The sequence below is a fragment of the Thunnus albacares genome, chromosome 8 (genome assembly GCF_914725855.1).
Source record: "Thunnus albacares chromosome 8, fThuAlb1.1, whole genome shotgun sequence".
Lineage (NCBI taxonomy): Eukaryota > Metazoa > Chordata > Actinopteri > Scombriformes > Scombridae > Thunnus > Thunnus albacares.
Genome location: NC_058113.1, coordinates 21,772,222 through 21,784,583, shown reverse-complemented (window position 1 = coordinate 21,784,583; position 12,362 = coordinate 21,772,222). Strand labels below are relative to the sequence as shown.

The 12,362-nt window shown below is 39.3% G+C and overlaps 1 protein-coding gene across 2 annotated transcripts in view; it reads right to left on the bottom strand.

The window, feature by feature from the left end:
- Positions 1 to 4,609: 4,609 nt before the first annotated feature.
- Positions 4,610 to 12,362, bottom strand: part of si:ch73-22o12.1 (nectin-2) — a 78,502-nt gene continuing 70,749 nt past the window's right edge. The window contains exons 7-10 of one of the 2 annotated variants that reach the window (XM_044360150.1): positions 7,898 to 8,027; positions 7,666 to 7,723; positions 7,425 to 7,508; positions 4,610 to 6,366 (exon numbers count right to left, since the gene is read on the bottom strand). In XM_044360150.1, the coding sequence (XP_044216085.1) occupies positions 6,154 to 6,366; positions 7,425 to 7,508; positions 7,666 to 7,723; positions 7,898 to 8,027 (485 nt within the window). In that variant the 3' untranslated portion in view covers positions 4,610 to 6,153. The remainder of the gene's footprint in view (positions 6,367 to 7,424; positions 7,509 to 7,665; positions 7,724 to 7,897; positions 8,028 to 12,362) is intronic. The other variant, XM_044360151.1, reaches the window with a different exon arrangement.

Here is a 12,362-nt window from a genome sequence, read left to right as displayed (position 1 = left end):
AATACATTATTCTTTCACACTACATCCTTTACTTTAAAGTGTAATATATTGATAAAGCATTTCAGCATTCAGTATGTTTTTTTTTTAATTGAAAAGAAATTTGATTTAAAGCATCACTATATAACGTTTTAAAAGAAGAAATACAACATCCTTCCTCTCATAACAAATAAAACACACCATTGCTTATTTCAGTACACTCAGGGGTTTTGCTGCAACCACTTTAGTGGGTCTGGTATGACCAGCAGCTTAGGGTGGTTAATGTTAGCAAACTGTAGAAAGATATTGCTGTGTCACTGACATCACTGATTATTGACATTGTGAGTCATCTCTACTTGTGCTACTATTACACCACATTTTGGCATTCACTATCATCCTGTAATAATCACTTGCAGACACACTTGTCATCTCAAGGAAAATTACAGCATCCTGGGCTCCTGGGCTGAAAAAGTGAAGCCAATATGGGAGTGCCAAAAACTGCAGTTCCTCAAATGGCCACTTGAGGCTGGCTCCAGAATCGAGTCAATCCCCATAGACTCCAATGTTAAAATGCCCAACTTTACAGCAGAAATAAACATGTTTACAGCCCGGTACAAAAAGCAGTTTTGGTCTCTATAGCTAATTTCCCCTTTCATGACTACTGCACAGGGGGTGAATTTTTTTTATAACTCACCTGTTTAAATTTTATGAAGCCCTAAAGTTGTGCATAATAAAGGGCGTGGCCGCTTTGAGTGGCAGGTCGCTAGCTGCTAGGTGGCTTGTTTCAGTGACCAGGCTTCATTTGGCCCACCTCAGCTCCACCTCTTTACCCATTTTGGATTAGCTGGGAGTTAGGTGGAGTCAGGCACTGCCAAGATGGCGACAGCGAGAGACACCCATTTCGAGCTTCAAAACTGCTCTTCAGCAGTGACGTCACGGTGGCTACGTCCGTATTTTTTATAGTCTGGTTGTTACAGTAAGTGCTCCAAAACGACATGTTTACGTTCACGTGACAGATGCCCTCTAGTGGCTGTAGTAATTATGACATGAGCATAATAAGGTGACATTATTATAGAGCATCAGAAGTAGGATGGGGTGGATGGATGGGTCAACTCAACATCGGACTGACGACCCAAACCCACAATGTTTTCCTAATCCTAATTGAATACCCAAACCATGATTTTTTCCTAAACCTAACCAAGTCATTTTTGTGCCTACACCTAACCAGACTGTCCATTTTCAGACCAGAGACCAGGTAATATCATACAAAGTGTCTTTCAAGTGTTGACATCACCACCCTGAGCATTATTCTTTCGTGACAGCTACACAGGCTTCACATTTTCCTTACACAAATGAATTTGGATGAAAACTTCAAATCCTTTCCTTTAATCACAAATTAGATACTTATTAGATAACCTACATCACCTTGTAGGGAAAAACATAGTGTAGCTGCATTCACTATGTGTCAGCGCCGGTTCTGCCTCAGGCCACGCAGAGAGCAAAGTGCTATAATATTGAATACCACTGTAGGACCATTATCTGATCAGTCTGCCCGCCGGATGACACTGTTTGTTCGGGTTGTTTGTTTCCGTCATAGTATGTTAATTGTGTGATGTTTAAATATTGATTTTTGCTGCTGAAGACAACTGCAACTTAACAAGAACTGTAATATCACAACTGTGTCAAGAAGGTTTAATTAAAATTAAGAGGGCTGTTTCTTTGCTGATACAAAGCATGTGTGGAACAGCATTAGCGGCCAATCACATTGTTTGGTCTCTAAAAACTAAAGTCCTTTGACAGATATTTATAGCTTTGCTTTATTCTACTTTTAAATCTGTCACTCTGCATTGGTTATGAATACATTTTCTTATAAAACATTAAATGCTTGCTTATTTTCCCTCAGGTTTTATACATTTATATTCTTACATAGCATGTAACTAACACATTTAATAGCACCAATATAGAAGTTCTCAAAGTGAGAACATCAGGAGGCAAGTAACATACAAATTTGGACCAATCTGAGCTGCGCCAGGCCTCCCCCAGCTGTCCGTTGGCCTCGCCTGCCCTCCACCTTCAGCTTCTCTTTTAATCCCCAAAGCTCCTCTCTCTCTTCCTCTTTCACAGCTTGTGCCCCTTATCTACTCCACCCGCTCTATCGGTTTCTCCCTCTTTCCATTCCTCTTCAGACTCGCATGCCTTTCCTACTGCAAGGGCGCCTTGGCAGTGTCACTCACCATGGTGCCAGTATTCGTGCCTCCGTCGTCCTCTTGCTCTCCTCTCACACAGTGTGTCCTTCTGGCCTGGTGTTTACAGAAATAGCCCCGTTGAGAGATGATGGCAGAGGGAGTGAAAAAAAAAAAATAAAAGAGGGGGACGAGGCTGAGAACAGGTGAGGAGTTTTCAGGGGATTTCATACCTCCAGTTAGTTACTTGAGTGGAAAGAAAAGGCCACAACCGTGCGTAGCTAAATTTTAATCCACTTAACCCGTTTGCTCACACAGTCTTTATTTTTTTCCACTATCAGCACCCCCACACACATGCAAGTTTGCAAACCTATAGACACACACATGCTGTCTCCGTGGGGGTCCAATCACGTGTTTATTTCCTCGTTTTATAAGCTGTGTAAGGTTAAAGGACTACTCCAACACTGAACCAAATGTCTTTATTCTCCTTTGAGAGGCTATGATCCAACTATATTAAATTGCTGCTTAAATATTAGTTAGCTTTCATTTATTTTTCTTTTAAGCACTTCAAATTGATAATCAAGGTCATTCAAGGTGTCCTCAGCCTCATTAGGCTAAACCAGGCCTGTATTTATAAGTGTGTGTGTGTCTTTGTACTCACCAACCAAGCCAACAGCATACAGCCAAACATGCTCATCATAGTCATACACATGATGAGCCTATAGGCAGAGTTTGTCCATCAGGTGGGGTTGCTAGTGGTTCAAAGAGCACTCAGGATATCCTTGGTTGCATGATGCATGTTTCTTTGTGTTCCTTTAACATAAGTTGCCTCACATTTGTTCTACTGGCAGTCAAGGTCACCTGGTAAATCCCCGCTCACCTACTTTACTGCAAGTCAAATCAGTCGTTTCCTCCATCCCCCATCTTTTCTGTCCACCCCGATTCTCTCAATCCCTCCTCTTCTGCCTCTATTTTTAACCAGCTTAGCAGCATTGAAGGCATGAGAGGTTTATTCTCTGCCTTCTCCCTCACTCATTACCTGGCTACCGATTCACAAAGTCTGTTAATCCCATAATGCCACAAGTGCACGGATCACTGCTAGTTTACAGAAAAGTAACAGACTAAGGCTTGAGAACACTTTCCCTTCGAGAATTTGTTAAATTCTGTTATGGTCAACTCTATTTGACCCTGAAAACATACTCCGAACTAACTTATTGACTCTCGTTGTCTGCTTGTCCACAGTTGACAGTCTGTGCATTCCCAACATACCCGTAGAACACTCCTTCAATCAATACACACAGAGTCATTAGAGAGTTACAACTCCTGCTCAATTCCCTGATCATATTTATTGATCAAGACATTTTTATTGTAGGTACCTTAATGTACTTTGCAACACCACCATACAGTAGGGTACTGCAGCTCAACTAAAATTAGAAATAATACAAAGAATTTTCACAGAAGCCATCTCTAAGTGTGGATGAAACACAGAATGCAAGTCAGAGTTTTCCACACCAGCTGCAGCTCGAACTGACCTTGGCATTAAGTCTTGTATTGCCTTCAGCTGCAAAATATATTGTCAGCAATATATTGTCAGCCCTTACACATTCAGTTCTTCCTAGAATACCCATCTACCTGTGTGACCAGAATACAGGCAGAGAAACAGACTGCAGAGTCATGTTGGGCTGCTGGTCAGGCCTCACCTTCATCTGCAGTACCACAGGCTAATCTGCACCAGCCCCGGCTCATTCAGGACACTGCTGCACTCTGTGCCAATTAATATGGATAAGCTTTGAGACACAAGGGGTTTAAACATGTGAGTCAGTGGTGCAGGAGGGTTATGTATGTAATCTTTATATACTGCATTTACAGGGGTGGACATTTTGGATCTTTTTGGTGCAGTCTCAGAGCTGGAAATGAATCACACTGATCTAAAAATGGTTCTCTTCTTATGGCAGTAGACTTTTCATGGACTGTGAGTACGGGATTGCAGGATATGCAGCTTAAGATAGAAAGAGATGAGTCAGACAAGAGGAGAGGAAACAGAGAACAAATGCCTGCCTCTGTATCAGGTGTGCAAAAAAAAAATCCTTCTGCATTTTCAGCTTTTCAAAATCTAGAGCCCTCACATGGACATCTGCTGGTACTGCAGCTGCAGTGTGCAATTTCATGCTTACGTGCTCCCTTATTATTTACGGATAAATGTTACAAAGTGATATCAAATCAAAATTTAGCAATACTTAAAGCACTAATTTTTCTTCCCTAATAATGTGAGTTTTCTGCATTTGATATTAGCAGATGCAAGTGAGGGCTGCAGCATTTTCAGTTGTACTAATCTCTCCTATATTTTCAGTCTATACTGCTACCACATGGTGAAAAAGTGGAATTAGAACTGAGGTGAAAAATATCAGTTGCAGCAATGAATAAGGACATGACAAACTCAAGATAACTGATTTAACCAGGAACAATTTAAATGTTTATTGAATCAATAACTATCTACATGACTTTCAATATACAATTCATGAAGAGTCAAATAGATTACAACCAACATCATTCAATAAATGAGAAAACAGATCAATCCTCTCAAAAGGCAATTTGATAAAAGACACATCTTGTTGGCACTAACATACATAAAGACACCTCTGATCTAATGGAGTAGAAAAAAAATTACCTTAAAATAACTGACCCGTTTATCCTTTAACCCTGATAATGGACGGAGAAATCAGTATACTAGCAGGCTCTGTGTCAACCCTGATTTGAACTCCATAAAGAACTATTTAATCCTCCACTAGAGATGAATTGCAACAGATTTCATGGATATAATCCAGATTTATTCTAATCCATCTGAGCATGCTGGTAGACAAACTGAATTAGGAAAAAAATAGCACAAAAGTTGTCAGTTTTTTAAAGTAAAAAATATCCACCCCAAAAAAACACAACGCTGTTTCTACTTACTGTTTGAGCAACTGAGTGCCGTGTTACTATGGCTTTATGGATGGATGCAAGTAAAAAAAATCAGTAAATAAAAGTGTTACAGTTAAAAGAACAAAAGAACAGGCCAATTCAAGCAATCACTAGCTCTTTAGTTTTGTCTGAGTGTCATTACATTTTCACAAGGAAGCAAAGACCAGATGCTTAAGACATAAAATCAATAACTAATCAAATCAAACATTAACACATATGTAGTATTGCTCTAACAGCCACCCTCCCCTCACAGCTCTTTACACACCCTGATTTCGTCACAGTGTGTGAGTCTTGTCTCAGCACTGGCTGATTAATTGCAGCTAATAGTTTGTCCGCAGGGTGCCTGTTTTACACTGACTTCATGCCAGCTGGGTTTGGAAACCAACAACACAGACAGATACGACTAGACAGAGGTAACATGTATTACCTACATATTGTGCTTCTGATAACCAAGCTGTGTCAGTGACCGTGATGTGGACGACAGCTCTATAGTCGACAATGCTAGGCAGTTTGGTGTAGAGACCTTCATCTGTTTCAGGCTCTTGCAATGTATTAGTGTACTTTAAACTGCGTCCTAACTGTGAAGTGACATTCAGCAGTAAAAAGTATTTAAAACATTGTCTTTGCCTTATCCATAGTTGATAATGATGTCATCATACTCTTTTAAAGCTGTCTGTGACAGATGTGCATGCATGAGCACCATTTTGTGTCTTGCTGGCTCAAGTGGATCAGAGTTTAAAAACTGTAAAATTCTAAACACACAGTTGAATCTGATTATTTCATAATAAAGACTACTGGCGAAATAATCCCAGATAAATATTCTTCAAAAAAAAAGGCAAAAATAGACCTCCTTATGTCTGCAGCACAGATTTGAAAATTCAAAGCATCAAATGTTCACATTCACAAGTCATCACAGAGCTAAAATAATGTCTGTCTCATTTAAGCCTGGAGAAATGTTCACTCATACACACACACACACACACATATTTACACACAAGCACACAACCATGTCTTCTCGTACCCCCTCAGATCCTCACACAAACATGGCGGGCGAGACAAAGCTGTCCCCGCGGTTGACATTGGGGGCCTGATGATAGTCCTGGGGGTCACGGTCTGTGCGCATGTAGAAAGGCGGGACTTCATTGTGTCTGGGATCATCCCAGCCAGAGGGGGCAGCAGAGTAGTATTGCTCCCTCTCATCTTCACCGTAACCATCATCAGTATCATCATGGTGGGCATCCAGGTCCTGCAACAAGCAAAGGTAAAAGACGTCATCCTTCATGAATAATAATGCATTTTATTTATAAGTGCTTTTAAAAGGCAATCAAAGATGCTTTATATAGATATAAATTGACAAAAGAACTTCTACACATCAACAACAACAGAGCAGTAGGAAAGACACAGTGTTAAAAGAAGAAAACAAATGCAGTAAAAGAGAATAAAGGCAAAGAAAATTTAGACATGATGATGAAGTCTTTGTCTGGGTGAATCAGTATCAAATACTCTGTGCCACTTTGTTCTAGTAATAAAGATTTAAAGTTCCTCTCCACTAGCTTCTGTCTGTGTATCAAGCTAAACTGAGACAGTGAGACTGCAAGCTCAGTACTAACAATCTTATTCTGGGGGATGGAATAGTAAATGCTGAGATAAAATAGATCAAAGACACACATCTAAATTCTCATCCATGTATTTACAAATATGAATTCAAATCTGCTATATTTGAAAGAAATAAAGGATCTAATTATTTAAATTTTGATATGATACACGATTTATTTATGGATTACAGACAAGTGAAAACACTTATTTCCAATATTGTCCCGAGATGTTAAGCTCAATGATCCCTTAAAGAAGAATCAAATTGCAAAATTAAACTTGCAATTTTTTTCCCCACAGTTTGAGACAATCAGCAGAGTCTTAATTAAACACTTCATTATGCATACACGATGTCTGAGGTCTTCATTTTTGGAACTGTTTTGAATGACATTATTCTAAGTTGTTGTCTGAATAATGTATCTACAATTACTAAATATTGTATTCTTTAAAAGAAAGTTTCAAACAGATTATGATAATGTTTTGTATATTTAGTATCTATGGTAATCTATAAATCACATGACTGATTAAAGAACTGTATGTAAGACATCACCCTGATAAAGGCAACATAGCTGAAAATGTTTCCACTGGTCTGCATCTTATTGCGTGTGCATGTTCTCAAACTTACAAAAAAACCCATTATAATGTCCATTTGAGTTACAGGGATCTGACGGTATGCCATGTTTTGTACTTTTAAGCAACACACACTCTTACCGTGACTGGCTCGCCACTCTGGGTAGTGTAGAACTGGTTCTGCAAAGGTCTCTCCTCAGCCACTGGGGCGGGATTTGTGTTCTGCTGAGGAGGACACACACACATCAATCAGTATTTTTCAGGAAATAAAACAAAATTTGATAGCTTCACTCACAGTTTTCCCTCTGGGTAGAAAAACCTGACACAAGTGTCTTGTTAATTATATTGTTGTCTTTACAAGCATTTGTCAATAGTGACTCACCCTGTTAGCGGAGCTGTTAGTCTTCTTAGGTGGAGGGGGCTTGTGCTTGGGTGGACCACTGAAACACAAAGACACACAGCTGTCGTTTTTAGTGAGTCACAAAAACATGAGACATGCTGCGTGGCATTTCATCTAATGGAGCAATTTGCAAACAGCACACAGAACAAACAGCAGGACATGAAAAAAGCAAAAGTGAAGTGAACTGAACATATTCGGTCACACAGATACTCACTCTGCATTGTTGTTACGGTGTTTGCGGTACATGGCTATGCCTGTTCCAATGATGGCCAAGAGTATAATGACCCCGATGATGGCTCCTATGATGCTGCCTGTGGTGGCACCCTTCTCTGGGAGACGAGTTTCTGTGGAAAGAGAGAAAATACCATCAGACAACATCAGAGAATGGATGTAGATTCCCAGTTTAGCCAGGAGATAGTGCTAAAGTCCTTTTGATAATATAGCTATACTTTAAATACTTTTTTTTTCACAGTTTTTCCCATATCTGTTTGCCTTATAACCTTTAAAATAAAACCACATCTAGTCAGAGCCCCTTGTCACTCATTGTATATGTCAATGAGTTGTGAGCAGGTCCACCAGTGATTCAGATTGTTTCATTTAAATAACCTTTAAAAGCCAGACAAGGTAAAACAATCCAGTATTTCACAGGGAGAAAAAAAAAAGCAACAATTAAAGGAATACTTTGACATTTTGGGAAATATGATTATTCGCTTTCTGGCGCAGAATCACCACTCTCATGTCTGTCAATTAAATACACACATCCAGCAGCTGGTTAGCTTAGCTTAGCATAGAGACTGGAAACGGGGGGAAACAGCTAGCCTGGCTCTGTCTGAAGGTAACAGAATTTGCCTACCAGCATCTCTAAAGCTCACTAATTAACATGTTGCATTTTGTGGTTTAAATGTGTACAAAAAAATGATGTGCTGAACTATTTCTCATCTGGGTTACCTGGCAACTTCTCAAAGCCAAGAAACAGATGTGGTCTGTTTCTAGCTCACTGCCAGAGAGCAAGTACTTCCCAAAATATCAAATTATTTCTTTAAACCTGCATCAATGGATTTTTTGGCCACTTGCAGCAGCGAAAACAGTTGTGACACATCAGAACCTTTCAGGGTGATATGTTGAACTTGTTAGTAAATGGTTACTTATTTACACATCTGGCTGTTAAGGAGCAACATTATTATTCATTTGGAGTCGTGTTTCTTTCCACCTGGTGAATCTAAGGCCAATATTCACTCTCTTTTAGTTCTGGTTGTGGTCTTTAACAGCTCCTGTGGGAAATATGTGGCTCTTTAGCTGCTAAGTGCTCCACTATGTTCACCAGCGAGTCACTAACTGCATCAGTTGATACATTGTTATTATGGAAAATATCGATTTAGTTGCTTTAAAGAAGAAGAAGAGGAATAAGAAGAAGAAGCCATGGGATACGTTGTAACCTTTAGGCCTTCAAATCCTCAAATTATAGAAAGTCATCCGTCCTATTTTGTTGATCATCTTACAACACCCTAGATTTATCCTGTGACCTACTTCTTATTTGACATAAAAACATAAAAAGAGGTTTATTTACATAGTGCAAGACTGTAGGGCAGATAATTGAAGCTGTAACACTGTAAGACCCATGACTAAGGCTGGCCTAATAAGGAAAAAGGGAATCATCAGTAATGAGTATATAAGAGACAGAGTGTGTGTGTGTATGTGTGTAGCTATGTGCAACATTGTGCTGGTGAAGTACAGAAGGGGTCTTGATTAGAGTGTCAAGTCACATGGGTGATTAAGAAGAACTAGAGGAATCATGCAGAGGTTCCACTAATGAACCATGACCACATTTAACATGAACCACGACACTCACACACGCGCACACACACACACACTCTGTATGTTTACTGAAGGTGCAACCCGGCTCATTATCCCCCCGGTATTCCCAGGGGATTATGCTAATGAGGGGGCGGTAAAGGGCAGAGAGGATCTGAAGCTCATTTGATGAGAACAAACTCTGGTCCTAGTAATTGGATGGGTCATGATTAAATGTTGTTAGTCCTCTAATTACAATTCTCCTCTAACAATAGACTTCTTTGAATATCTCCTAAAAATAATTTTCATTTTTTCATACATACAGAAGTGTCTTAATGATCATCTCCTTCCCTACTAGTCATTACAGCCCACTCTATTATCTCTGACCTCTGACCCTGCACACTAGCTTTGGTTGTCCTTACTCTTATTGCGAGTCATTTATAAAGCATTTATTTGAAACAAACATTAATTCTGTGTCATGTTATTGTCATGATTTGGGATGTTTGTTGTACTTGATTGAATGAGAAAATGAAAGACAAGAAATTTAAAAAAAAAAAAGAAAAAGCACAGCGTGCACGTTAATCTGTGGAGTCACACCAATAATCCATAAGCTTTCCGTCTCTTCAAAGATGAAACAAAAAGGTTCCCTGGTTACTCTATGTTTTTATGGATATAATAAATGGGAAAAAAATCTTTTGATGGGGTGAACTGAGTTAATTATGCTGCTTTGGATTTAGTCTGTAGGCTGCAAATCAGTTTTACATTGTTTTTTCCCTCTAGTGCAGAAACTTATATTGCACCTATCTTGGGATCAAAACCAACACGTGGTGCCCTCATTCCATCTAAAGTAGTTTTCTGTTTCTGGAGGGCGACACACTGCCACGGTACTCAAACATGGAGTGGAATATGTTTCATTCTCAAGATTTAAATCAAACATGAATTATACATTTCCTTTAAGTACTTTCCCAATACTGTACTATAAGAGATGTACCTGTCAGCTTAGTCAGTAAGACTGTAAAAAACTGAATATATATATATATATATTCAGTTTTTTACAGTTCAGCTAAATGTTTTGGATTTAAATAACAACATATGATGTGCAATATGCTGTATTTTTGTGACTATTTCAATATATTGCAAATGTTATGGTGGATTTAACACAAAAGAGTAGAATAATAATGTATTAAATTACATTTTCATAAAATGAGTTCCACTGCAAAATGGAGTTTTATATAAGAATAGGTGACTGCGATATTAATTGTACTGTGATAAGAGACAAGATATTTTCTAGGATACTGGTTAGCACAATATCTTGATATTACTAAAATATTTCTCTTTGTAAAAGTTCCATAAAGTGATACAGTTCTCTGAACTCTTTAATAATGATTACTAATGAATCACTTCTCACCAACAGCAATCTCCAAAAATATCAAAAATAATAATATTGAATTATTTGGAGACTGGATTTACAGCCAAAAGGTTATTAAAGTTTTTCAGCTGTTCTGTAATAAAGAGACGAGGACACGCAGCTATTCTGCTGGCGAGGATATTCAGGATGGCGGCTGCAGGAAATGAAAACTAATTATTCATGCAACAGCCTGAATCTTAAAAAGTGTCTAACTGTGAGCTTGTAAAACATACTTTGTTTCAGCTCTGCCACAAAACACAGACTTTGGATAGTAAAAGAACAAGAACTTTAAAATGAAGAATGATAAATAATTAGTCAGTAGCAGTCAGTTTTTACAAGGAGTGTGGAGAACATTTTACTGTGGCATTTCAAAGTCGTGATAGTTCTGCAGACTGAGTGTTTAATGAGAACGGAGATATGATTTAGACAGAGAAAACAAAAAGAACCAAAAGACCCGAAACAAAGAGACAGACTGGACTTGAAGTCCTTGCAGACGTTCAGGCTCTATTAGATTTCCAATTGTTGCAAGCTATATTTGGCAGTAGATGCTTCACGCCTCAGCACATAAAATCACTTTCATGTAGTATAATCCATCTGCCACATGGTGGTGCTCTGTCTCTTTAAAATCAACGCACTTAACAGCCACAGGGGATTTTCATTCTAAACCTGAAACCTGCCTTGTCTTGTGTTTTTGTGTTACTGCTTCCTCATTCCAGTGCCGTGTCTGTTTATCATCACACCACCCTCCTCCATTTTGCCTCCCGGGATTTTTTTGAAACTCTATAGAGGTCCCCCCCTTTTGCCTGCCTTATCTTAGGGCGTCATTATCCAACCAATGCCATTTTCACTCAGCAGGTTTCAGGTAGAAAGCTGTTCCTTCCTCTCAGATAACCTCTGGAGAGAAGAGCGAGCTGCAGGAAAGGAGGCCAATTTTAAGGATTGAGGTGCAGTGAGTCTGTGAATGACTTGACTCGAGAGCCGTGCACTCTGTGTTGGCCCTGGACACCACCCATGTCTTGCGCTAATGAAATATCACAGACAGAGACGTATGTGTGTGTGTGTATGTGTGTGCATGCACTTGTACGTCTGCTGGGCCTGTTTAAATCCCTGCAGCTCTTTGCCAAGGACATGCAACCAGACATGCACTTACCCACGCATATAGAGTATATTAATACCAAACACACATGCATGCACGCTCAAACACAAAATACACATTCATGTATGCACGCACACACACACACACACACAACATTGTATTAAGAGGCAGCTGGCATCCTGTATCGTATCCTCGTCACTCAGTCTGACATATTTACACAAACGGGCTGGTCTGCAAGCGTGCCCCTGTGCCCTGCTGCCTTTCCTTTCCAGACCAACATCACATGCATACACAAAGACATATCTACATACATTTAAGCATCCAAGCAGCAGACAAAAACAACACATTTTATTTCAGTGGAGAGGAGCCCTAAGGTGGAGAGCA